Genomic DNA, 25426 nt, shown 5'->3' on the forward strand with positions numbered 1-25426 from the left:
TGTCGGATATCAAACTAGTGTTGTTATATATGGGGACATAACCTGCCTATATACGCTTGCAAGAATTCTGATTTCTGTTCAGCTCTCGGCAGCATTCACACGTCACAAATATGTGATTTTAGGTTTTTCTTTGGGAAACACACCTTAAAAGCCTTAATATCTTTCAGAGGGTGAGTAAAAACAAAGATTGGACACAGCAACTAGCCATAAAAGGCTCATGATATTGTCGTCACCATGAGTTCAAATCTCCATGGCCTGAACCTCGGGGTCAGAGGTCAAGTATTTTAAGACTGTCCAATAAGCAGCAGTCCTCTGGGTGCACAGTCTGGAAATTACAGAGGACATGGACCAAACCAAGCTTATTGGAAAGCACCAACAACTCAAAGAACTATTTGTTATAACCAAGGTAATGAATAAGAGCATCTCTGAGTGCAAATGTCAAGCCGTGAAGCCGATGGGCTACAGCAGCAGAGGACCACACTGGGTGCCACCTCCATCAGCTGGAACAGGAAACTGAAGATGCAATTTACACATCTTCCAAACTGACATCAGAAGTCTTAATGTCTCCTGCAACACTCAGAGTTAGTGTAAACACCATGAAAGCATGCCTCTTATCCTGTTTTGCAGTAAAACGCCAGGCTGCTGCTGGTGGTGTAATCATATGGGGGATATTTACCTGTCACGTTTTGGGCCCTTTAGCACCCAGTGGGCATCATTTAAAGTTTAGAGTATTGTTGTTGATCATGGCCACGGTGTACCCGTCTTCTAATACCTGCTTCCAATAGGATAATGCATCATTTCACAAAGCTCAGATCATCTCAATCTGGTTTCTGGAACATCACAGGGAGTTCACTGCACTCAGACCGCCTCCACAGATCTCAGTTCAATAGAACTCCGTTGGGATGTGCTGAAATGGGAGAGTCGCATTATGCAGCTGACATTTTGTAATTTATATGAATATTTTATGCATTAAAAAGACCCTCTGCTGTCGAGACATTCCTTTCAGAGTAAAATCATTAAAGCAGTTCTTCCTAAATATGTCCTCTGCCTCTTTCATCATTTTATTGAGGGCGCGGAGAATGATTGCATGAGTTTAGATACTCCTGCACCCACCTTGAAATCTACACCTTTGGTGCACAGCATATACCTGGAGTTAGTGTGCAGTGTTAATGTAATGCAATGAAAAACACAGACCATACATATACCAAAGTGGACAGCAAAACCGTCCTGTGACCAGAAGTTTTGCTAATTTCTGTGTGTGAGAGACAGAGGATCCTGAGTCACGGCAGGATTCGCTCGCAGCAAACATGGTGGAACAACATCATCTTCAGGGGAAAACAAAGTCCTTTAAAACCTTTAAATCCTCCTGTTTTGGCAAAAGTTGTTATCAGATTTTATTAGTGATTTGAAGTATGCAGGGTTTTTTCTTTTGGCCATTCAAATTGCCGTTAATTAAGATAATACCTCACAATACCTGCCCATGAGTACTTCTACTAGATCTTTCTATAAGCGGTGCATGTCTGCATTATTCCTCTACTTCCTCTAATTTTAAAAAATCTAATTGTGAGACTTAAGAAGGATGGAAAAGCATTAAGAGAGGTCAGTGCCCTGCTGGAAATCACCAGAAACATTTGCAGTAGAAATCAGGAGCTACAGAACGAGCCACAGCACCACTAATCAGAGCCACTGTGGCTGTCCTCTTGAAATGCCACAGACAGTGCTGCACTACTTGAACAGTCTAGCTCTGAAAACAGATGGGCGAGTGCTACAGACTTGGCACCGGGGTTATCAATGGAAATCTGAATTTGTGTGACAGCTCAGACATTTGCGAAGGACATCGCATAATGTCAAGCTTTGAAAAAAGTAAAAAAAATGACCTGATTGCTCTTTGGCACCAAACTGCAGGCTAAAACTTTGCTAAAGAACATGACAAATGGATCAGATGTTTACATTCGGGTAGATGGAACAGCCTGGCTGGGACCACCGCGGTGACTGCACAGAGGTGGGGGTGTGATGATGATACGGCCTTGTAGGAGTGCAGACGGTTGACATTTATAGACGGCACCGTGAATGCCTGTGGATAAACCAAAATACTGGCAAACAAGATGGCTCGCAGTTTCCAGAAGCCTGGCAGAGGAGGGATATTGCTGCGTGAAAACGATCCAAAGCACGCTGCCAAAATCACACACCAGTTTCTAAAGAAGAAAAAAGTGAGAACTATGACCTGAGCAAGTTTGTCGCCTGACTTGGATCCAACACAACGCCTTCGGGTTTATATTTAAAGAGAAAGCTCGAGCAACGCAACCCCTGCAGTAAAGAACAGCTGAAAAAAAAAGTGTCTGTAAAGAGAGGCGAGGCACGTCTCCAGAAAACACTGCTATCCTGTGTGTGTGAGGCTGAGGCTGTCATTTGAAATAAAGGAGGAGATGCAAAGTATTGACAAAAGATTTGAATCTCCAAAATGAGAGCCGTATTGAACTTGCTGCACTGACTGTGAGCTGAGTGTTTGCTCTTTGCTATCAGGACAGAAAGTGGTTATAACACCGGCGACTGAAGGCTAAATCGAATCAGCCCGTAGTCAATCTGGACACAGCTTTATATCCGTCCTGAGCTATGAGACCTTTTGTGAGCAGATGAGAGTTTTTCATTATGTGCAGTAAACAGAACTTTATTGAATCATCTCCAGCCGTGTCTGAATTTTAAATATCAACAGTGGCTAAAATTAGGCTTCTAAATGCAAAAGGGAGCAAGTAACCCATCTTAACATAAGCAGCTGTAGACAGACCTACAGTTAGGCCTATATATTGTTAGACTAAGAGAACATTTGCCTCGGTACATCGCCACAGATATGTTGTTTAAATCAAACAATCCAGATGTGACTGAAGTGTAGCTTTTCGGCTTTAATTCATGGGGTTTTACAGACACTCTTACACATAGGCCACCATTTACAGAGGCTCAGAATTAACTGGACTACTGACTGATGACCAGTCTCATGGCATCATGAGGTTTCCTTGCTATTTCACGACAAATGAAGCCAGCATAATGCCTGAAAATAATTCAAACTGTTGTTTTAAGTGCAATATCAGGCCAAGAAAATAAGAAATAAATGGGATATTCTTCAGTGGGCGATTCCGTCACCTGATTAGGAGACGGACCATGAGGCGGGTCATCCACCAATCAGATAGTTGGTGTCTTGATGCATGCTCCATCCAGGTAAGTAAATGCCCAAAAGTTGATTCTGTTCAATCAACTCTCCCACTGAAAATGCTACGTCCAGATGAACAGAACAACTTTTGAGCAGATAGTTGGTGGTTTCATCCCTGGCTGTTCTAGCCAAAGTATCCTTGGACAAGATGCTGAACCCCAAGTTGCTCCCTGGTGTATCCATCAGACTGTGAATATGTATAAATGTTACACAGAAAGCACTTAAGCGTAGAAAAGTTCTTGTACGAAGCGCTTTGGATGCTGAAATAGAGTAGAAAAGTCCTTTGCCATAATCAGATATAAGCAAGGGCAGAAGGTGGTTGCAGTAAAGGGCTGGTAGAGCAACTCAAAGGAGGAAATGCAGCATGACTCAAATGTGAAAGTCTGTACAGAAGCAAAAATGCAAAAAACTGTACATGTTCATGTTGAAGCTGTGTACTGCCACCAGGGGGCAGTGTGAAAAACAAGGGGAAGCAAATACTGTATGAGGTTCTGAAGTCATGATAATGCAAATAAGGTCTTTGCTGTGAATAAAAACTGAGATTTAAAAACGATTAAAACTCTGCTTCTGTCACTCTCTGTGCTTCTCATGAACTCTGCTGTGGCTCTCTTCTGTTACAGTCAGCTTTTCGACACGTCACATACCTGCACAGCCTCACTGCACTCAATGTTCTGTTGGTGTTTTAGTCAACATTATGCAAGTTTGTCTCTGCAGCCTCTATGTAGGTGGAATTCCCGCAGTCCCCTTCTGCATAGCACAACATCTATGCAAGGTGACACCAGCACAGGGCCATTATTCAAGTTTTTCAGCCTCCAGGTTTAATGCTGGGCTCACTCTTATCACCCTTATCTAACTTGTTGCTAGCAGCAGGCGGCTGTATGCTAGCTGCTCTGCACAAAAAAAGAAATGAACTATTACTTGGTAACCACAGTGCATCATCTAACAGCTCAGCTGTTTGCCATCAGTCATCGAGTCATCGGCCTTGAACCTCCCCTGAGTCAGTGCTATTGTGCTGTGGAGTGATTCTACAATATTCAAGGCTAGCTACAAATTGGATTAATTTCCTTCATTTTTCCATCCCGCATTGTTGCCAAGTGCTTCCTCGAAGGCAGTCATGGAGTTTCTCTCTGTGATTATGTGAGGTCGTCACCTCAGTAAAGTGCCCTGATGTGAACTATGTTGTTATTTGCTAATTGAATTGAGATTAATTTAATACAGATGGATTTTTTTTTGTTTTTTTAAGGATTATCATCTTTTTTTCTTGACTACCTTGTTTATTTTTCAGGTCGGTTTAATAATTAGCCAATACATTTTTATTTTCATGGTCAAAACATTCTGCCCTTGGGCTAAAACCACAAATTACATATTGATTTAATATTAAATGCAGTGGTTTTCAGTGAGGCAGTCCCATTATTAAATCAATCTTTGGAGGCTTATGTGCTCTATTAGGGCTGATATTCTGGAAGCAACTCAGAACACTGACTAAATTCTAAATATATGTCACTACAAATGGTATCTATGTTGCTGTGCTCCTTGAAGCCGTGTCGGCCAAACCTCAGCGCTGTCCCGCAGTTGACAGCAAAGCCGTTATCTTCATCCCAAGGTGGCTGCAGTCAGTGTAGTCTTTCCACTTGTGCAGCTAATGAGCCAATCCACATCAAGTGTTCTGTGTTTCTGTGTTCTGCGCCTCCATTTATGTGGCATCCTGAGCGAGTCTCCATGGCCTCGCATAAGTGCCTTCCATTAGACACACGCACACATACATACACACAAAGCTCCGGCGCTCATCGCTAGGGAGTGTGGCGAATAGTAAGTAATGGGATCTCGATATTAAGAAAGACATTTGAAAACAATTATTCAAATGGCTGTCTGCCTGTTGAATCTCCTAATCCCACAGTGAGGCACTCAAGCAAACACTCAGCCGTGTGACCCCCGGTTGAATTAGCATGGAGGAAAAAAAGAGGAGCATACACGTCTCTGAAGCTGGAGATGCTAAAATGTCTAGACTGCTCTCTGGTTTGTCACTCTCATGCTGCCTTTAAAAGGAAAAGAGCTTTTTAAGAACATGAAGCAGAGGGAACAGATTTCCTGTAGCTTTTAGAGGTTGTCATACATGGCATTTCTTAAAATGTCAAAAGGACGCCTCCTTTATCTCTCAGACACTTTGAATGTATTTGGCAGGCGCTTAGCACAGGGCTTCACTCTGACCCTGCTCTGACACAGCAGCCGCATGCTGTTGTTCCATCGAGTTTTCTTCGAGTTAATAGATTATCCGTGGCACTTCAACAGCCCCCACATTGTTTGGTACAGTCTACAGTTCAGGCTTTGTAACAAACGTAAGTGCAAAGTATTCAAATATATATTAACCCCATTTAATGTGAGCAATGACAAAAGATTTGTAGCTGGGATGTACCACCAAAAAGTAAGGTGATGATGCGTTTTTGAACCTTGCTAAATTGATTCTTCACCGACTTGGCTGTGCTGACAGTAAATACAGTCTTTTCGTGCAACTAGAAAGGTGAAGAAATGGCTACTGACTGCAAATATTTAGCTAACCAGTTATCAAATTGGTCCTGAAATACCAGGTATGACATGGAGGGCAAGACATAGCTTTAAACCTTAGATAAAGCTGAGTACTAGATGGAAACAGAGCAGGGAAAGGGTGGTAAAATTTAGTATCATTCTAACCTTTACAGTTTAGGGCAGTTTAGCAAATACTGGCATGCTAATATGCCCCAAAATCTTAGCATATGTATGTATATATGTATTAATAACATCTCTATGTTTGTAAAAAACATTTATTACAAATTCCAGTTCTTTTTATTTTCATATGTATTAATTTCATCATCCCCACATGCAAATATGATGTTACGTTCTCTGTTTTCATTGCTTCACATGTCACTTTCTGCGCACAACTTAACAGCCACCATTGTTCCACGACAGAATTTTGTTTGACTCACAACAAAATACATAATGAAGAATTTGAAAAGTACCACAGGCACTAATATTAATAAATATTACTATACAGATTATAATGGTCATGTTACCACATTAGATTTGAACATTTTGGAAGAGAAGGAGTGCTAAACCAAGAGCTAAGCTAGCGAGCTTGGTTAGCAAGGTGCATCTATAGCATGTACTGACAGAGATTCCTACTAATTAGTGCTCACATTTGGTAAAAAATACTTGAATTTCAAGTATTTACATATTACATATTACCTGATAGATAAATTGATAACAAATGCACTAAAAGACAAAGACAGTTTATTGACTAATGTTAGCAAAGGTGAGTGCTAGCAAACAGCTAGCGCCCTGTATCGGTATCCACTTTATCGTTAATGAGCCACAGCGCTATTGTATATAGCTTTAAACCTTAAATAGTGATTTCTAAAAAAACTTTAGCACCTCATATAGTTGTTATGAAAGGAAGAATTAGCTCTAACTAAAATCATAATCACTGGATGACTTACTACTTGACACAGGTTACAGTGTGTGAGCCTGGACAGTGCTCTGTTTGATTTGGTGTGTAGTAAAGAGCTCCACAGACAACTGTGCTGTCACCATTGCTGTTCAGCCTGCAAACCTCAGTATAACTCATGCCACCTACAAAAACAATCTGATGATCCTGCAGTGGTTGGATGTTTAAATAATGGGCATGAGGAGGAGTACAGAGTATTCATGGATGATTTTGTGGAGTGGTCTGGGAGGATTCATGTACTTGTAAATAAATAAGATCAAAGAAATGGTGACTAACTTCAGGAAGGGCGAGTTTATCCTGGGAATCCACATCAACAACAAGCTGAACCAGCAAACCAATAGAGGCCGCGAACAAAAAGGAAGCGAGCAGGTCTCATTTACAAAAGAAGCTGAGATCCATCAATATGTGATGCAAAATGATGGAGATTTTCTATCACTAAAATGTGGAAAGTACACTGTACTTTGTGTGCTGAGGGAGCAGAATTGAAGCTGGTAACACCAACAGACTGAGTAATGCGATCAGGAAGGCTGGCTCGGGATCTTTTTCAACTATTGTACCAAATATGTGATAAATGTAGTACTGCTCGTTTCATTTCAGAAAGACTTTTAGTAAAAGGCTCTAAAGAGGTTTATTTTGCTTCTAACATTGGACATTTTAAGGTGGGTGTCTATGGGGACTGACTCACTTTTGGAGCCAACCACAAGTGGCCATTAGTGGAGCTGCAATTTTGGACACTTCCAAATTTGCTCCATTTATTGTTTTTAGGCCCAGCAATTCTTGCTTGATTAGCATTAGACTGTAGACTCACAAAAGAGCTCACATGGCAGCACACCTTGTTCGTCAATGTGTTGTTAGTGCCTGGCTGCCTGCCTGCAAATCATCAATGGCTTCTTCTGTTAACACCGGTTAGGATATGAGTGACATTCCAGAGTAATAAATGTTTTCATGAGCATGACTCAAAAATTGAAACACCTTATTGTTCACAGTCAGTAATAGTTTTCCATTTTCACATCGCCACAATTTCTGCTCATTATGGACGGACCAGTCTGAAGTTCAGACGACTTGAGGTTTTCCTTACAAAACTTGAATCCACTGGGATATTTTTATAAATCCCAACCAACCCACATTTCATCAGCCGCCAAAATAGCGGTGTTCCTATGAATACATCCCATTTCCATTCCAAAAGGCTGCAGCTGTGATTGACGTGTCCTTGTTCTCTGGTTTACATTAGATGTGAAAATAATTGGCACCTGCACTCCTGCACATGCTCTGAAGCTGGGGGAAAAGCACAGCACCAGAGGTTTCATTTCACTCCGGAGCCTGATCTCCTTCTATTCACTCCAGATGTGGAGGCACACACGCATGGATATCCATCTGAAATTGCTAGGAAGATTAATGCAGAGTAAAGATGTGTCATATCATCGTATTCTACAGTCGCTGACAAGCAGAGACGAGAGGCTCTGCATTGATATTTTTCTCACGGATATGTAAGCCCTCATACATATCAACTGAGCACGTGCGCTTCTACTGTCCCTACCCTTCACTTCATCATCTCCTCATCCTCCACCCCCCCCCCCCCCCCCCCCCCCCCCCCGGCCATCTTTGTAGCTTGTTATCATGAGGGTGAGCCTATTGAAGTACATTAAGCATCCAGTATCCCAGTCGGCTCTGGCAGATTGGATGTGATCTTGGCGGTTTAGCGGCTGTGCATCGCCCAGGGAGAGTAATTGCTTGCGTAATTGCACTCTGGGGAAAGGTAGAGAAGCAGGGCCTAAAATCATCCTACCTGCCCTCAGGCTGCAAGCATGACAACTCTTGTCCTCCTGCCTGTCCATTCCCTGCACCCTTTCATAACAGCCCTCCCTCTCTTACTCCCCCGCTGCACAGTGACCGAAGGGGAGGTTTATCAGAGTCGGCGGCATCAGTGGAGAGGAAGCAGGTGGCGATGGGTCAGAAGATCTCTGCGAGGGGCTGAGGAGACAGATGGAGGAGGAGATTAGGAGGGGCAAAGAGGTGTCTTACTGATAAAATGAAAAGGCAGGCGAGAGAGGGGAGACAGAGACACGCAGAGCGACTGTCCACATGAGGAAAGCAACAAAGTTCCTCACAAAGATTGTGAAAATCCTCTCGGATGACACTCTGGGTGGCCTGCACCTCACGAGGGACCAGGTCAGGTAATATTTTAAGGCTAAGGCTGGAAATATTCCCTGGCAACACTTTTTGTTTCTCTCGTCAAGTCCCGGGAAAAAGACTGAATCCAGGAGATGCGGACCCTGTAACAGGGGTCTGCACACGGCAGAACCTTAAAGGAAGCGGAGCAGTGATCACTGGGTTGAATTACAATACCAGTGCATGTGGTTCACAGATGTTTTTAAAGGACAGCAAGAGAAATCTGGGAAATCAGACTTTTTCACTTAAGTTGGTGCAAAGTTTAGGCCAGCCTTGATATTTTACTACTGACCCACTGAACCTCATGCTCCACAGCTTCACCTGGTTTCATTCTGAGATGTGTTTACAGCTGAGAATACAGTAGGTGTGTTAGGTTCAAGGGCTTTTATAGTGTGTGTGTATTTAAAAAAAAAAGGTTATGCAGGGATGATGGGAGCGTGCAAGAGGCACACTAAACAACTTGAAACTTTAGCAAAGAGTAAAGCTCAGCATTAGGAGATGTGGCTACCCCGATCAGGTATACAAGAAGTTATTTAAAGTTTTCATGCAACTTTTTGTCACTCTTCTTTAATCTTCGCTTATTTTGCCTCTGAGATCCTCTGGGGTTTGGGACTCTACACATCAAATGAGATGTTTTGAGGAGAAAGTCTTAAATACTCCGAGGTTTCTGTGTGTTCAGTTTGTAGAGGGTCGCAAAGCAAGGTCACAGCCAAAGACTTGAAAGCCACATTTGCTACACGGTTTACTACTTATTACTTAGATGATTTTTTTTTCCACCCTAACATTCAGTTGTATACGACATCAGTGCATCACTTTGTACCTATTTCCTGGCAAAGATCTATGAATAAGATCTACTCTGTGTTTCCCGAACCTTTCATCCACACGTCTCACCTTTCCCCGGTGGATGGAGTCGCTCAGCTGTCAAAGAGACATTTTAGTTTGCCGTCGCATAACCCAGACGAAGATTTGAGGGTCCTGTGATAACAGGCGGTCATGCATGTCCCTGTTCAAGGATGGTCTCAGGTGTCCGATGTGAATGACTGCTTTTTATTTTCGTCCAGCCATCCAGGACCTCCCGCTCGACGGCTTTGATCCCTCCCCAGTTGAAAGTGATGAAAAAAAAAAAACAGACTTGCAAGTTCAGAGTGGGAGCTGGGGGACGAGAGAGTGAGATTTAGGAGTGTCGTTTCGAACAAATCTCAGAAAAGACAGAGAGAAATGTTTTCAGCTCTATTTCCCTGCGCTATGGGAGGATGATGTCCAACAGCGCTGGAAAAATCAAGTTTAATCTTACATGAAAAATGAGGTGAGGGCATAAAACACCCCCCAGCCAATAATTATGTTGGTTTATGGCAACCATGGGTGGTAATTAGGGGACAAAGTGGGCTGGATTCCCTGTCTTTTCCTTCTAATGCAACATTGTAAATATAACTGTATCATGTTAAATAACAGCTGGAATAGGATCCGGTCACCCTGTGACCCTGGACTGGATAACTGGAAGGAAGTGGACGGATGAATGGATGGATGGATGGATGGATGGATGGATGGATGGATGGATGGATGGAATGGATGGATGGATGGATGGATGGATGGATGAATGGATGGATGGATGTTAAATAACACCAAAAATGTGCCCTCAAAGCACTTGTGCTTGCAACTACTATCTAACACCTTCACTTTGAAAAGGTGGACGTATGGCAGAGGAGGTGTGAGACAGCATTCTTCATTTTTACCACATGCACATACACATATATCTGAACCACATCCTAGAAACACCTCTGCCTAAAAAAGCCTTTAATTTGAAAGCTGTTTGCATTGGAACTCAATTTAGGTCAATTAGAAGTTGGAAAAATGTTCTTAGTTTGAACTAAAGTGAGAAAAACACATGGACACTGCTTAAGTATGCGAATGCAAGTAGGTGTGGGAGAAGTCGGCTGTCAGGTGCAATTTTTTTTAACGGATCCAGAGTCAGTGCCATCGGTACGTGTGATCTGCACATCACATGTTGCACAACCCCTCCCTTGCCCTTACTTAATCCCCCTCCAGCCCATGTCTCTTTCTCTCTGTCACAAGGAGATGAGAGGGTGTGTGTGTGTGTGTGTGTGTGTGTGTGTGTGTGTGTGTGTGTGTGTGTGTGTGTGTGTGTGTGTGTGTGTGTGTGAGAGAGAGAGAGAGCACGAGAGAGGGAAGCTCACAGGGATAGACGGATGCTGAAGGAAAAAGGAGCTGAGATCTATCATCTGCAAGGCAGGAAGAGGGTGCCATGCTCTGACAACAACCCACATCCTCATGCACACACACACGCAGACACACACGCATATCAGTACCACCCTTGGTGTGAATTTCATTCCCATCAGGGTGCATGTTTTCCTGTCTGAGGTCTTTGTATTGCTGCCACCGTGGGTGTCTGCGCTTGGTTTGTGTGTTTGTGTATGTGTGTGTATATCCCTAACCTTCCACTGCATGCATAATGTCAACCATGCACTTGGTGTAATTGCTTATGTTGATGCTCACGCGTCATTTTGTGTAAATGCGTGTATAGCACATTATGTGTGCTATGTGGGTGTATGCATGTGTGTGTGTCTGTGGTGAAGTCTGGCAGCTGCGGCAGAGTCACCGGGGAGAAGATGTGGTTGCGAAGAAGAGTTGAAGGTCGGTGCAGTAAATGAGGTCAGCCTGAATAAATGAACACTAATAAACACCAACATCGCAGCTCTGAGTGTATATTAAGCAGATGAATACATCTCCAGAAAGTACATTCTGTTATTCAGCAACATGGCAGATCTGATGTAGGTGGTGTCTTATAGCTCTGCAGTTTTTTTTTTTAACCGAGTCATCTTCCACTCAAAAATAGAGCGAGAGAGCCACAAGCCCGCCAGTTTACCCACACAGATAGATTCCCAGACAGAGCAGAAGGTTTGTTTTTCGTGCCAGCTCCACCTCTGAACTGCTGTTGTCTCTGAACCAGTCTATCTTCCTCCACTACATTTAGCTTTGTCGTGTGCCCTGCCAAGGTTTCTGGAGGTCAGTGCAACAGAAACAGCTCCATCTCTGCTCTCTTTTCTTTTCTTTTTTTTTTCATTCTGTGTCTCTGACCAGCTCTATAAAATCTCTCTGCTGCATTTGTTTCTTGTTTGGCTCTCATAACCCTGCAATTACAATCCTCGTAAGAAAGCACGCTGTAATTTCGCACTGCAGAGGGAAACGTCTGCACTTCTGTCTTTCCGAGTATCCCCGGCTGCCTGCGGACCCTCGGTTTGATCGCCTGGAGGTTCACTCAGCTGATGTGCTGCAGTGCCCTTGAGCATGACACTGAATTGAAGTCTGCTGAGCCACAACTTTCCCATAAGTCGCTGCCCTCATTCTTGCTTTCCTCTGTTTCTCTCCCACTTTCATTTCCTTTCTCCTCCCCGGCTGTGCAGGAATGGCAGAGCGTGTTCAGGGGTGCGTAGAGTTTTCTTCCTCTTTGTTTTTGTGAAGTGAAATATTTTCAATAAAAGATATTACAGAATCTCTTCCTCTCAGGTATCAGCGGCTCTACTGCACTCGGCTACAGATGGTGGAACAGGAAGTCATGCATGGACTAGGGGGAATTCTTCATGCAGATGTCATGTCATGTGAAACAAAGAAAGAATATTGATCCGTTCTTGTCACTTTATTCCAGTAAAAGCTGGCATTCCAAACTACTGCAATAACTGTGCTTTTTATTTATTTCTTTATTTTCAAATAATGCAACAGAGAGCGGGAAAGTGTGATTTTTTTTTATCATCTACTCTTTGTCAAACACCAAAATCCAATAATGCTTTATAATGCACTGCTAAAGGGGCTGTCACATTGGGGGATTAAAGAATTAGTCAGTCTTCCCCTAAGGCTCATGCGCTCTATCTACCACTTGGTGGCAGCACAGGCACAGCTTTGACAGTCCAGTCTCAGGCTTGTTGCCGTGGATGAGTGGGGAGGCTGAGGGCCCCACCGTAAACACTGGTGTGTGTGTGTGGCCCTCAGCGGGTCCTGCCACCCGGATCGTCCTGCAACCCATCAAGCTCAGCTGCCCGCTTTGAAGCTGCTGAGACTCTGCTCTGTCCTCCCACACAAGGAGAGCGGATTCTTTTCCCTTACACTGCGCAGATGTAGCGAGGTGAGGCCGGCCCAGTGATCATGCGAGATATCATAATTCTCTTTAAGGAGACATTTCGGTGCAAGTTCCTGTTTTCAACTTCATCCCTGAAACAGTGCTGTAACTTTGCTTTATGTATCCACGAGGCCTCATAGCGCGAGCTCCTGCTGTTCTGTGAGGCGCTTTGCGTCTGGAGTAATCACTCCTATAGGAAGTAGCTTTGCGGGGACATTTGAATGAAAAATCCTTGTAAAACTGCATCTGGATTGTGTTTTTCCAATACGATCCTGCCTCAGTGCCACATGTCAATACATGTGGCACTAGTCAATACATTGAGGGCGCTCTTGCTCTTTCGTCACTTTCAGGGGCGCACGTTGGTGAGCATTTAGAGAGCTAGTGGTGGTGGAGGGGGTTCTTGTTCGGCGTTTGAAAGGAGGCAGAATAGAGTGCCAGGGAGTCCAAAGGTCCGAGTTAGGAGAGGGGAGAAGGGGGGCCGAGACTCTAAAAGGAGGAGGAAAGAGGAGGTGCTGAAAGGGACTCGATACCGCCCCCGCCGACAAAGCCTGGAAGAATTGCGCTCCGTCAGTGCGCCCTGCCTGCCAGTCGGAGGATGGGGATTTTTTTTCTCCTTTCCATTCATCCATGCCCCTTTTTTCCCTCCTCCTCCTCCTCTCAAACAAGCCAGTCGGTCTGTCAATGTGCTGCGAGCGTTAGGACGAGTCAAAGCAGTGGGATTTTGAGGCAGAGAGACGGAGGAGATAACGAATGAAGCGCTTTTCCATGACCGAGAAGCGACGCGTCCTGCTCTCCAAATGATGCGCCGCATCAGATAATTTCCAGCCGGGACTGATGCTCACAACTCGCATCTTATTATTATTAATATTATTTTTTCCTTTCTATCACTTCAGAACTTTCACGTTGGCCTGTGTGTGACATTATTAGAGTGGAGATGCTTTTCTAGCGCTTTGATTTATTCCTCTCAGTTTCTTTGAATTGATTCTTGGATTTATCATCGATTTCGGATCTTTTTTTATGATTATTATTTTTCAGCGTGTCTATTAAGGATTTACAACCCGTGTGTGTTTGCTTTTGATTCCATAAAGAGGCCACTAAGGATTGTAACGCGCACTGACTGAACCCGCCGAGCATCAACACGTCTTTATGAGGATGGAGCTGTGGACACGAGTAACATCTTTTCCATTTTAAACGTTTCACCCTCACACTTTTGACCTGGTTTTGATTGCGCCCTTCTGCCACACTGACAGTATTTCTTTTCCCCGGTTCCTCTCTGATATGCTGGAAGCTAGATATTCTTGCGAGGAAACAAGGTAATGGGAGAGAAATCGCACAGAGTCGGCACAGAGAACAAGGGAACATTGTTCGGAAAAAAAGACAATCAGGGCGCACCGAAAGGCTACAGAGTTAGAGGCTGGGTGGCAATCATTTTTTCTTTTAAATATTTTTGATTACGTGGAGTTACCTTTCAGCCGAGGAGCGCTGTGTTTGGAGAAGTAAAAGGGAAGGACAGATTAACGAGGAAAGTCATGGGATTGGCACAGAATTAATGCAACTGTGGACGCGCAGAAATCGTTTTTTGGACACCCAGACGCGCGGATTGAACAAGTTTCTTTTTCCCCTCGCACATTTCAGTGCGTGTGCTGTGATCGCTTACAATCTGCCACATTTCGGATCCATGAGGTTGTGCAGAGCGGGCTTTGGCTTCACACTTTGACTGTCTTCTACCTATAGCCTGATCGGCTGTAGCCGCGCATCTATTGTTTTGAGAGAGTCCCCCCTCGTGTGCAACAGCATCGAAACCGCAGAAAAGATCTCGCTTTTAAATGGGGCCGCATATGCTGGGTGTCAGGGTTGAGATGGCGTGTCGAAGAAGTGGGAATGGATTGGGGATCCTGCTGGTATTCTTACTGGATTTACTGGGGACGACAGCCAGCAACCTGGAGCCCATCTACTGGAATTCCCTGAACGAAAGGTAAGAGCGCTCGCAGACCTCACAGTTTCACTGGCTGACTTAATTGTAGGGTTGATCTCGAAGTTCTCCAAGCATGCTTGGGGAAAACTGATTTTTTTGTGGTTTCATTGCATGCGACGGGAGAATCATGAAACGTTTTATGAACGCAAGAAACTGAGTGCACTGCTGAGCGGTAATGCGACATGACACAGGCGATAAAGAAGAAAATAAAGTTGGATAAAGGCAGAAATTCACCACAAAGTGCAGGCCTAACTCGGAATATTGATTTTTTTTTTCTGTGAAGGCTGCCATTCTGACAGCTTGTTGGAGTGTCTTTAAAAAAGCACCTTCATCACCGTCTGTTGGATAAGGTCAGAAATTCGTTACAGAGTGCAGGCCTACAGCAGACTGCCCCTCTTACCGACACTGCTGATTTTTCTCAGTCAGGGTTCCTTTTGGACAGTTTTTGCGGTATCTAAAGAAGAAGAAAAAATAAGACCTTTCCGTCATTGTTGTATTCACTCTCAGTATTGTTTGCTCAGTCTAAACTGTGATCTGATAAATGCTGCTGCTCTGCATTTGTCACACTGATTATTGTTCCTGGTCCAGCTGCAGCGCCTCTAAAAGTCCCCGTGAGCTCTAAGGCCGTAGATGGAAGCTGTGTGTGTAGGATGATAAAGACTTGTGTGATGCTCTAATTGCTGTTGCTGGATGACCTTGATTAAAGTCCAGGGTAGCACTTCCTTCCTCCTTTTGGACCTCAGGCCTGTCAAACACCCAGTCTGCACACTTTGCCCGAGCTCATTTGCATTTTCTTTCCTCCTCCTTTTCCTCACGGAGAAGGTGTCAGGCATTAGCTGAGGAAATGCCATTTTAAACACCTCTCTGCTGTCCAGCCTTAATGACTGACACCACTTTTCTCACACCTCTGCCAATTTCCCTGTGTCTGAATGGACCTGCTGGCTGTGAGGAGGAGGAGGTGGTGGTGGAAGAGGGGAGGTGGAGAATAACAAGGCGGCTTGTATGGAAGGGAAAAGAGGGGAGTTTTTTTTTTTTTTTCCTTCAGTGACACAAAGATTCATTTCTGCAAATCCTAGCTACATTTCTGTTGGCAAATTGGAACAATGATATTTTGCAGCTTGATAAACACTTCTGTGCAGGCTATCAGCATGGAGCACCGCTCCAGAATAGCTCCCATTTCTTCTAAGTACACTTTATAGAAGGGAGAAAAAAAAACACAAGAGAAAATTGACTCACTTATGCCAACCGGGCCCCCCCGAGACAGCTTTAACTCACACCCATGCCAGGGGCTTTTTCAGAGACTAACAGGTTTTTAATGCGTCCGTGCGCTGGAGGCTACGTCCTGCCCAGTTTCTCCACTTCTCCACAGATGTGACTGTGCGTGGGCCCCTGCTGTGGAGCCAGGCATGAAGCCCTTAATGAGGGCTTTTTGTCAGCAGTGGGTGGATTCGCCCAACAGGGAGTAGAGTTGGACACGGGAGGGTAATTTCCACAGAGAAGCTCACAGTCTGGGCTTTTGAAGCCTTACAGGTGATTCCACGCTATTGTCTCCTAATGGAGTTTAGTGTTAGGTGGGTGTTAGGGCTCAGTGAATGGGCCCGGCTCGCAATTAGACGGGCGGTGGCTTTGACGCCACACTCTGCTGTCATTTCCACAGATTTGCTCGCTCATATATCCATCCAAAATACAAAAAGCCCTTTTCTTTGTATACTATGAAGCTTATTCACGAAGCTTACTATTCATAGTTAATCAGCTTAGTCATTCCTCCAGTTTATTTTCTTGGCCCTTTTTCATGCTGTCGTGTACTTGTTTCTCCTTGCTCTCTACGTGACATGAGCAGTACTCTAGTATCAGCTGCCTCGGGGCAGAATAGGTTTTGGCCCTGGGCTGAAATATGTTAAGAGCCCGCTGCTTGTCTAAATAGTCTGCTTCTTCCAAGGACACGCTTCTGGAAGACACACACACACACACAGGTGGTTTCAGAAATGAGGTGAAAAGTAAGCAGAAGCTGCAGCAATCAGAGCACACGTATGGTTCACATCTTGTCTGTGTAGTAAATGGGGTGTCACATTGTTAACCTCTGGACCTTTGCTGCGTATGCCTCTTTGAAGTTTGGACCATCCACTTGCAGCTTCCCCTCCACCTCTCCTCCCATCTTTTCTTCCATCCTCTGTCTTATATTCTCTCCTTCTCACGCCTCAGTATCCACTGCTTCTCTGTTTTTTTCTGCAGGGATGCATAAATTCTAATATCAGCCTAATATCAGTAGTGCAGGTATGGACTGATACCAGCCTAGCAAACTGTGATATTGGCACCTTGTTTCTTTTGCAATTACCATCTGTGCCACATCATTTGTGAGCTGGCTAAGTGTTCCAACTGAAAGCTTTAAATCAGGGCAGTTGTGCAATTTTGTTGTTTCCCTTGGAATAAACAACGAGGTAAACTAATGGGGAAAAACATGGTGGATTGTTTTAAATATCCATATTGGCCTGGAATTTTACAATCAAAGCATCTCTTCTCATTCCCCCCCCTCTTCTGTCCCTCTATTATTCTCTCCCTCTTTTCCCTACTGTCACTCTCCGTCTGTCTCTATCTCTTGCACCCCCGCCCCACCACCACCACCTCGGTGCAGTGACCAGACGTAGCAAATTGGAAACATGTGTCACATCCAGCCGCTAATTATGACGCTACAGCAGCCACAGACGCACCCAAAAAATGTGCGAGGGATGACAGAGGTGAGGAGGAAAAGCAGGCATCTGTGGGTGCTTTTGAGGGAGGATGGGAGGGGGGGTGGGTGCTCAGCTGCCAGATTAATTCCTTAAATATAATATCAGAATGCACCAGGACATCCACCTTTTTTTATAGACCCCTCCACGGGTTGATGCTACCACAGCCTGACAAGAAGCCTTCCTGGAGGAATATAAACAGAGACAGGTGCTGGGAGGTGAAAGAGAAACACCGAGTGGCGGGGAGAGCAGAGCGGGGGGTGGAGACGGCCCTAACCCTAAGTAGATCAATACCAGTTAAGTCTCAAGTGCCAATACAGGTTCTGCTTGAGGAAGAGGGAACTGAACCAGAACGATCACCTTGGGAAGAGCTCCTCCTCAGACATATATTATCCTTATCTCAGCATCTCGTATTATCGGCCTTACACGGCCACCCTAATGAAAGATCGAAACTTACATTACTGCTTGGGAGTTCGGGTGGGGGAAGGGGCGAAGATGGCGTGGGTGGCAGGTGACCCAAACACACACATACACAGAGAGACGAGGATGCTGGCTTCGGTCACTCATCTGATCATGACATATGGACTTTTGTAGTTTCTGGAACCTTTTTGCAAGTCTGATTGCAGCGTCTGTTCTTAATGCCAAAAAAAGCGCTCATTCACCCCTCCTTTACTCGCACTCTCTCCCTTTTTTCCTCTCCTCTTTACACGCTTTCGTAAACGGCTGTAGATTATTGTAAACGGCTGCTGAGGGTGGGCGTCTCCCGGTTTGCTGCTTGCGGTGACTTGTAATACAACTATTCCCCCTAAGATCCACATTAAAATTTAATCCCCCTCCACCCCACCACCGCCACCCTTCCCGTTTCTCAATAATTCATTAATCGTTGGCTAATTGGCGCCGGATAAAAGACTAGCTAACTAGGCTAAGTGTTTCAACTGCAAAAAAAAAAAAAAAAAAAAAAAGCCGCCAGAGAGAGAGAGAGAGACTGGTGGAGTCACCGCCACAAATGTGTTTTTGGTTGAGGAGGTTATTCTTATTATGGAATAGGTGTTAGTAGGTCATATCACGGGAGCAGCATTCCAGCACCCGTTTACAGATTGTTTGTATATTTAAAAGCCCACACCCGTTTACACCCATCCTGTAGGTTTTGACTTCATGAATAATTCATGCTCGGAGGCTTTTTTCCGGGCTGTGTGGGTAAGGAAGCAGGAGCCTGGTAAGCCTACACGTATCCTTGGGCGAAATGATTAGACAATATCCACTGGGTATAGCGTTTTTTTTATTTTTCTTATTTTTAGGAAGAAGTGCAGAAAAAAAAAGGAATGTGGCCGAGAGAGGAGGCGAGATCAAAATGATATGGACCGTATTGCTCGAGTTAAACCAACGGGGCAGCAGGCCCCTTCCCCCCCCCACCGCCTTGTTTCCTCGCTCCCTCGCTCTCTCTCTCTCTTCCTACCGTCACTCTTCCCCCTCGGTGAAAAAAAGGAGTGTGTGTAAGTTTACGAGCTGAGAGCAACAGGAGCTGTGAAAAGAGCTTTCAGCTGATGTGGCAGAATGGAAAGGCCAGGGGAAGGAGAAAAAGGAGGCAGCCAATCCGACCAGAGGCAGCAATCTTTTCTCCTTTTCCCTCTTTCCTTCTTCCTTTGTTCGGGCAGATGGACACACAGGTAAGGGGTTTGACTATGAAAACACAGACATGCAAACAGACGTATCTATTGCGTCTGCATACACACACATATTATACACAAATGAGCCTCGGGAGGCTCGACCTCATCACTGTTGGACACATGTGTAAAGAGTGTGTGGTCCTAATCTATCTCCTTTGTAGCGTGTGCTAGTGAGCAATAAACACACACCTTTACCACTAGACTAGACAGGAGGGCAGATGTGCGCACACACACAGTAGAGGTGAGGAAACTGGCACGTGTCACGGGCTGTTGTTCCACTCGGAATTCATTCATTATTTTATCACTCGATTATAAGTTTATTTGGCAGGGGCAGTGCACATTCATCAACATCATAACAGCTATAAAGCGCTGTTGTAAATATGCTGGGGTTAGCTAAAGAACTAATTTACTTCCCCGGTCCCTTGGACTTTTTCGAAGTGACTTTGGGATTTTTGGTAATTGTTAAAAGTGCTGATGATTGGGATGAAGGAGATTAAAAGCGTGCGGCTGGCTGGGCTGGTTGAAAAATGTTGGAACACATGAAAAAACAAGCAACTTTCTTCCCTGCAAGCATTCACAAAAACACACAGACATACACACACACGCTCACAGGCATAGTGGTGGTAACAGTAATCCAGGCCGGAGGTCTGACGGGGTCACATGTGTCCCCAACATCACCGGGCAGAGTGCCCTGGGTGGCTGAACCCAGAACCCCTGAGCGAGGCCCGCCAACACACACACACAGACACACACAGGCCTTCTCATTAGCTTGCTTCACAGCACACCCTTCTAAGCAGGATCATCCAATCCTCCTGGCAGCATTTGGACTGGGCCAGGTCAATCCCCCTCTCCCTCCCCCGGGTGACACAGAGGGAGCAGACTGGTGGATTGGGAAGCCAGTACCAAAGTGTGTGTGGATTTTATACGCCAGAGGGGTGTGCAGTATAAGGGCAACCTCTGTCACTGTGTTGAGCAACTCCTCTATCCTGCCTTTTATTTGCCCTTGAGTCTTCCTCGAGCCCCCTTCTTCTCTTTACTCCTCCTCCCTCCGAACTCCTTTGCTCTTCAGTTTAGAGTCTTCTAGCTCTGCGGCTGCATCCTCACAACATTTAGGTTGGGCTCACGTTGTTGCAGCTACAGCTAGCTAAACAGTATAGCGACAGGGAGGCAGCTGACACTTGTCATTTTGTGTGCCGGGATTCTGCCTTGTGACAGAGAGGATGTGGTGGCATGTGTGCGTTTGTGCCCTGAATACTAAACTGTGTGTTGAGATCCCCGAGCTCTAGGCTGCTCTGTAAATGGCATGTGCAAATCCGCTTCCCATCAAGTGGTTTATGGTGGTGCTGAAATCTTTGTTTCCTCAAAACATAATTTCTAGATACTAGTGTAGTCTCAAATTACGTGTCAGCTATGTCACACTAGCTACACGTGTGTGTGGTTTTTACCTGAAAAAGATATGCTACTCTGTTAGCTGGTTAACTAGCTAGCTAGCTAACAAGCATTTCGTTGCAGGAGCTGACGGTACTTCCTCTTTTTATTTTTGGCTAGTCTCTGCTTTTTAACAGTTAAGAGTAGCCCATCCAGGTAATTGATGTAGCTCCACCTGCCACCCACAAAATACCACAGCATTGTTTACAACATGTTTGAAGTCTTGATTTCTGTTGACACCAAACTGAGTTATTCTCAGCGCGGCGGCTGACTTCATTTCCATGTTTTAAGGCTAGATTGTTAGCGCTAAAATTAACTGGTAGAAAAACATTTTTTGCAACACCTGTTTGGTGCTTTTACAACTGTTCTCCCCGCAGGCAGTTGAGGTGGAGTCCTCTTTTGCATAGACCTATACAGTTACGCAGAGCTTGTAAAATGCAAAACAAAAGACAAATGTTTTCTTTTCCCTTATCTTGCTCTCTCAACAGCCAGAATGCATTCCAGTTTCGGACTTTACATCCTGTCACTTTCATCAACACCGCAACTCCATCACTCTCCCCTCGCCATCTCCCGGTGGACGTCAGCGCGGAGCTTTGATTGGTCGCAGGCTCAAAACGGTTTTGTAACTGAATGCTAAGAGAGAGCGCGCGTGTGTGCGCCTGCACACAAGAGAGACAAATGAGCGGGGTTTGTCAGCGGACAGCTGTGCCTTGTCACAGCTGAAGTCTTGCCAAACATCTTCGACCGATATGAGCAGGAGGGCAAAAATAGAAGAAGTGGGTGTTGTCAGGGTGAGATGAGGCAAAGATAGAGGAGACAGGACGAGAGCAGAGAGCTGACAGGCTCGGAGAGGGAAACAAAAAAAACCAAAAAACAGCCATGAAAGACAGTGAAGAGGGAGATGGATTATTTGGCAGCACAACCAGGTCTGACAGAGGTACTGGATGATGTGACATGTCCCAGCTAGCGAGAGTGACTGATGATCTATAGGTCACCACAATGACTAGCTGCTTCCTGCTCAACTTCAACCGAGCCAGGCCCTCATTTCTCATTACTGACACGTCCCATAATATTTATCCCTGTGAAGTCCAGCGTGAAACCTGGTAAGCTTTAAAGGAATTCATTGACTTTTTGAGCAGAATAAGCTCTTTGATCAACTTAGCACGGAGCGATTAAGAGACTGGCAGCTGTTTCCCCTCCTGGTATTTACTTCTACAGTTTATATGATAAGATGCAAACACACGCAGTGGTTAAACTTCACATAAAGCAAGCTCACGGAGGCAGAAATGATGCCAAATGCTTCGTAGCAGAACAACGTGTTGATGGAGTTAATTTGCCAAAAGCTAAATCAATTCCTTTTAAAATAAAGCTACTTTTCCACTGTACAATCAATATTTGAAGTTCACTTTACTCCAGGATAAAGCGCTGTAATTTACATTTAGTGGTGAACCCGCTTTGTCTCATCTTCTTTAGCCGACTTGTGCTGCGCTTTCTGATTTTTACACACATGCGTTGCTTTCAGTGCCGTGTGTGGGCGAAAACCGGGATAATAATACGGCAAAGATTTTCTTAGCCGTTGTAAGAGTCATGCTTCGTATTCAAAAGTCAACTTGCATTCTGGTCTTTTGAGGCTTCAGTCAAATGATGTCTCTGCCTCGTCTTTGATGGATTTCATCCCCCGCAATCATTCCCATTCTTTGATTGAGTGAACTGTACTCGGAAACCTGACATTTACCAGGACCCTTTCATTTTCATTGTACTCCAGGATAGCTTAGGTGGAACGCAATCTCGCCAAATCATGTCGGGGGATAACAAAAAGTACACAGTCGAACGGCGAAATGGACCCAGAAATGCGATACAGCCAGCCAGTAGCTGCAGTTGTAAATGATGAAGTGGCTACAGGTGGAGTTTTCTTTAAATATCTCATTTTACATTTATATTTTTGGCATAAGAAGCTGTTATCCGGAGATTTGCAGAAAGCACACGGAGCCGCAAAAGTAAGCAGACATGAATCACACTGCCTGCAAGGAGCCCGGTTACAAAGCAGAACAGCTACTCAATGCTGAGCTACAAAATGATGCATGGCTTTTATTTGTGTGTGTGTGTGTAGGGAGGAGGGCGATGAAGCGGGTGTGGAGAGATGTTTGGTCTCTTGTGTGAGAGATGTAGGGACTTGTTACTCCAAAGCATCTTAGCTTTAAGATAATCTTTACCCTCTTCACTCACAATAGGTCAGAGATGATCTTCATGCTAAGAGGCTTTGGTGGGGGAACCCTGCGTGCTGGTATGGCCCTCTGCAATAACAGCCAGTCATCTTGAAACCCGGCCCAGTAATAAACGGCCACATTTATTACTCCACATATGCACAGTCCTGCTTCTCCTACCTCAGATCTTTTGCAATATTCTCCACGGCTGACTCCCACCACCTTGATGATTTTTCCAGCCTTCACGCTTTCTTCCTTCTCGGATGCTTGTGCGTGTGTGCGCACATATGCATACTTCTAATTAGGAGTTAAAAGACCGTACAGTAAGCGTAGTCCATCTGGCTTTGGCATTAGCCCATTGTTGCTATAGTCTACGGGGAAACTGACCTTGGCGAGCAGCGCGAGGGGGGAAAATCACGCTCCATTTCCTGGGTTCTGTAGAACATTTAATTTAAGTGGGACTGACATTAAAAATGCATCGTTATGATGGAAATGTAAGATTAGGTTGAACTCCTCTGCTTTCAGATGCACACGGGCCTCACGTGAGGGAAGCTTAGCAGCCACTGAACGCTATCAGTGTATCTCAGTTTATAGAAATCACATGCTGAGATGGAAGTCGATATAGGCACGTCTCAGGGGCCATCCCGCCGACCCCGTCCTTTGGGCTGTTACTTCATATAAATATATAAAGAGAGGCTGAGCTGTAACTTCAGTGGTCATCAGACATAAAAACTATGTGTACAGAATCATAATTGGAAACCTCTTAAAACATGCTGCTGTTTTCTTCATTCTGCACATGTGTAGCTGTCTGCTGCCACTTGGGGGCAGCGTCAAAAATATGTGGATTAACCGGTAACGTGAGCTACTCTGTTTGTTTGCGTTGCTTTTCTTTAGTCATCCTCCTGCCATGGGAAAGGCAAGGAGTCAGAGGTACAAAAGCTTCTTTGCAGCAGAGCGAAGCAGAGTGTTCGACAAATAAAACTGTCCACTGCAACCTTTGTCTGCGCTTCTCATCTGTGCTTCTTTGGTCTTTGCTGATCTTTTGCGCTTTCTGTGGCGAACTCTGATGCTCATTATTTTTTTTCCCCGCTCAAGCCACTCAGCATTGAGCCGATGCAACAAAGTTGTCATAGCTTTGTTTTGTCTTTTCATTAGTTTTAAATGAACTCATTTAACTAACTTCAATGTGTTTCCAGAGAGGGGTTTACACACTTTTTATCTAAAAATGTTTTAGTTGAGATGTTACTTTACTTTTAGTTTTAAAAACAATATGATTTTGTTTGTCAGGGGCAAAAATTTAAAAGGTTATAAATAGTTAACACAAATGCAAACAGACTCCTTTGTTAAGTCAGTTGACACAGTTGTGCAGACATCCCAGTCTTAACAGAAAACAGACATGCTAAATCTCCTTTGGGTTGCAGTGTTGACACATTAGACCAAATGGTCAAAGAGGAAAACTGAAGACAGTTCCCGCACATGTGCACAATGTTGAGTTCATTTGATAGCTATTTTTTTTTTTTTTAGCTATTAGCTATGTTTAGCTAAGTGTTTTTGTCCCAGCTAATTTTGTTTTATTTAACTAAAACAACCGCGCTCCCCATAACATATCACAGGCCACGTACTTGGATGTTGCAGGGCAGAGTCTCAGCGGCCTCTGCGTTTGTCCCATAATCCTTTCCCCTGCGTAGTCGGAGAGGTTCGCAAAGGGATATTAAAGCAAAGCAAGTCTGTGTCGACTTCCTGCTAAATCCTCCAAAAGCTCAGTAATTCACACCACGGATCCTGTTTGTGTGATTCTGAAGACTGGAACAATTAGTTGCAGTCATAACTGGTTATACCAGATCTAGAAAAGCTGTAGCAGCAAAATCCCAAAGTGTATGGGGTTTCATATAATTGCTTATATGTTCTAGTTTTAATTTGCAAAAGGAAGAGTGTGTTACCTTTTTTTTTGGTTTGTCATCAGTTGAAGCGCTGCATTGTTCACCGAGACTGAAAAAAAAAAAATGATTCAGAGTCTCAGGTTTATGAACCCCTTTCAGACCTGCAATGAATAAACTCAAAAATGCATGGCTGTCAAACGAAAACAAGGTGGCTTCTCCCACTTCCTGAAAAGCAGACATTTTCCCGATAGAAGTATTCCACCCTGAAGCAATGATTTAAGGCCGTGTACTAAAGTGAACTAGCTGACTGCCTCCAAATGCTCTTTTTCTTTTTTGCAGCAGCGACATATGGAGTGCACTGCAGCGCTTTGTTGTCTAGCACAAGTAACTCTAACAAGATCCATCTTGTTACAGACAGAGTGGTGAAGTGGATTGTTGTTGCCCCTTCCACATCCCATCATCTGATACCCCAGCTCTGGCTTTAATACACCGCTGTGTGTGCGAGCTGCTTTCTAGCGTTTTTTAACTCCCTCTCTCTCGTCTTGCTTTTGTCCTCATGTCT

At 44.5% G+C, this 25426-nt stretch overlaps 2 protein-coding genes across 2 annotated transcripts in view; one reads left to right on the forward strand and one right to left on the reverse strand.

Moving 5' to 3' along the window:
• The window catches only part of LOC120739024 (tenascin-X-like), an 877833-nt gene that overhangs the window by 117715 nt on the left and 734692 nt on the right, over positions 1-25426 (reverse strand). The gene's annotated exons all lie outside the window — the stretch shown is intronic.
• efnb3b (ephrin-B3b) overlaps positions 13347-25426 on the forward strand; it is an 89083-nt gene continuing 77003 nt past the window's right edge. The window contains exon 1 of the mRNA XM_040040679.1: positions 13347-14959. Coding sequence (XP_039896613.1) covers positions 14811-14959 — 149 coding nt within the window. The 5' untranslated portion in view covers positions 13347-14810. The remainder of the gene's footprint in view (positions 14960-25426) is intronic.

Source organism: Simochromis diagramma, unplaced genomic scaffold, assembly GCF_900408965.1.
Source record: "Simochromis diagramma unplaced genomic scaffold, fSimDia1.1 OVJJ01000317.1, whole genome shotgun sequence".
In the NCBI taxonomy this organism is placed as follows: Eukaryota; Metazoa; Chordata; class Actinopteri; order Cichliformes; family Cichlidae; genus Simochromis; species Simochromis diagramma.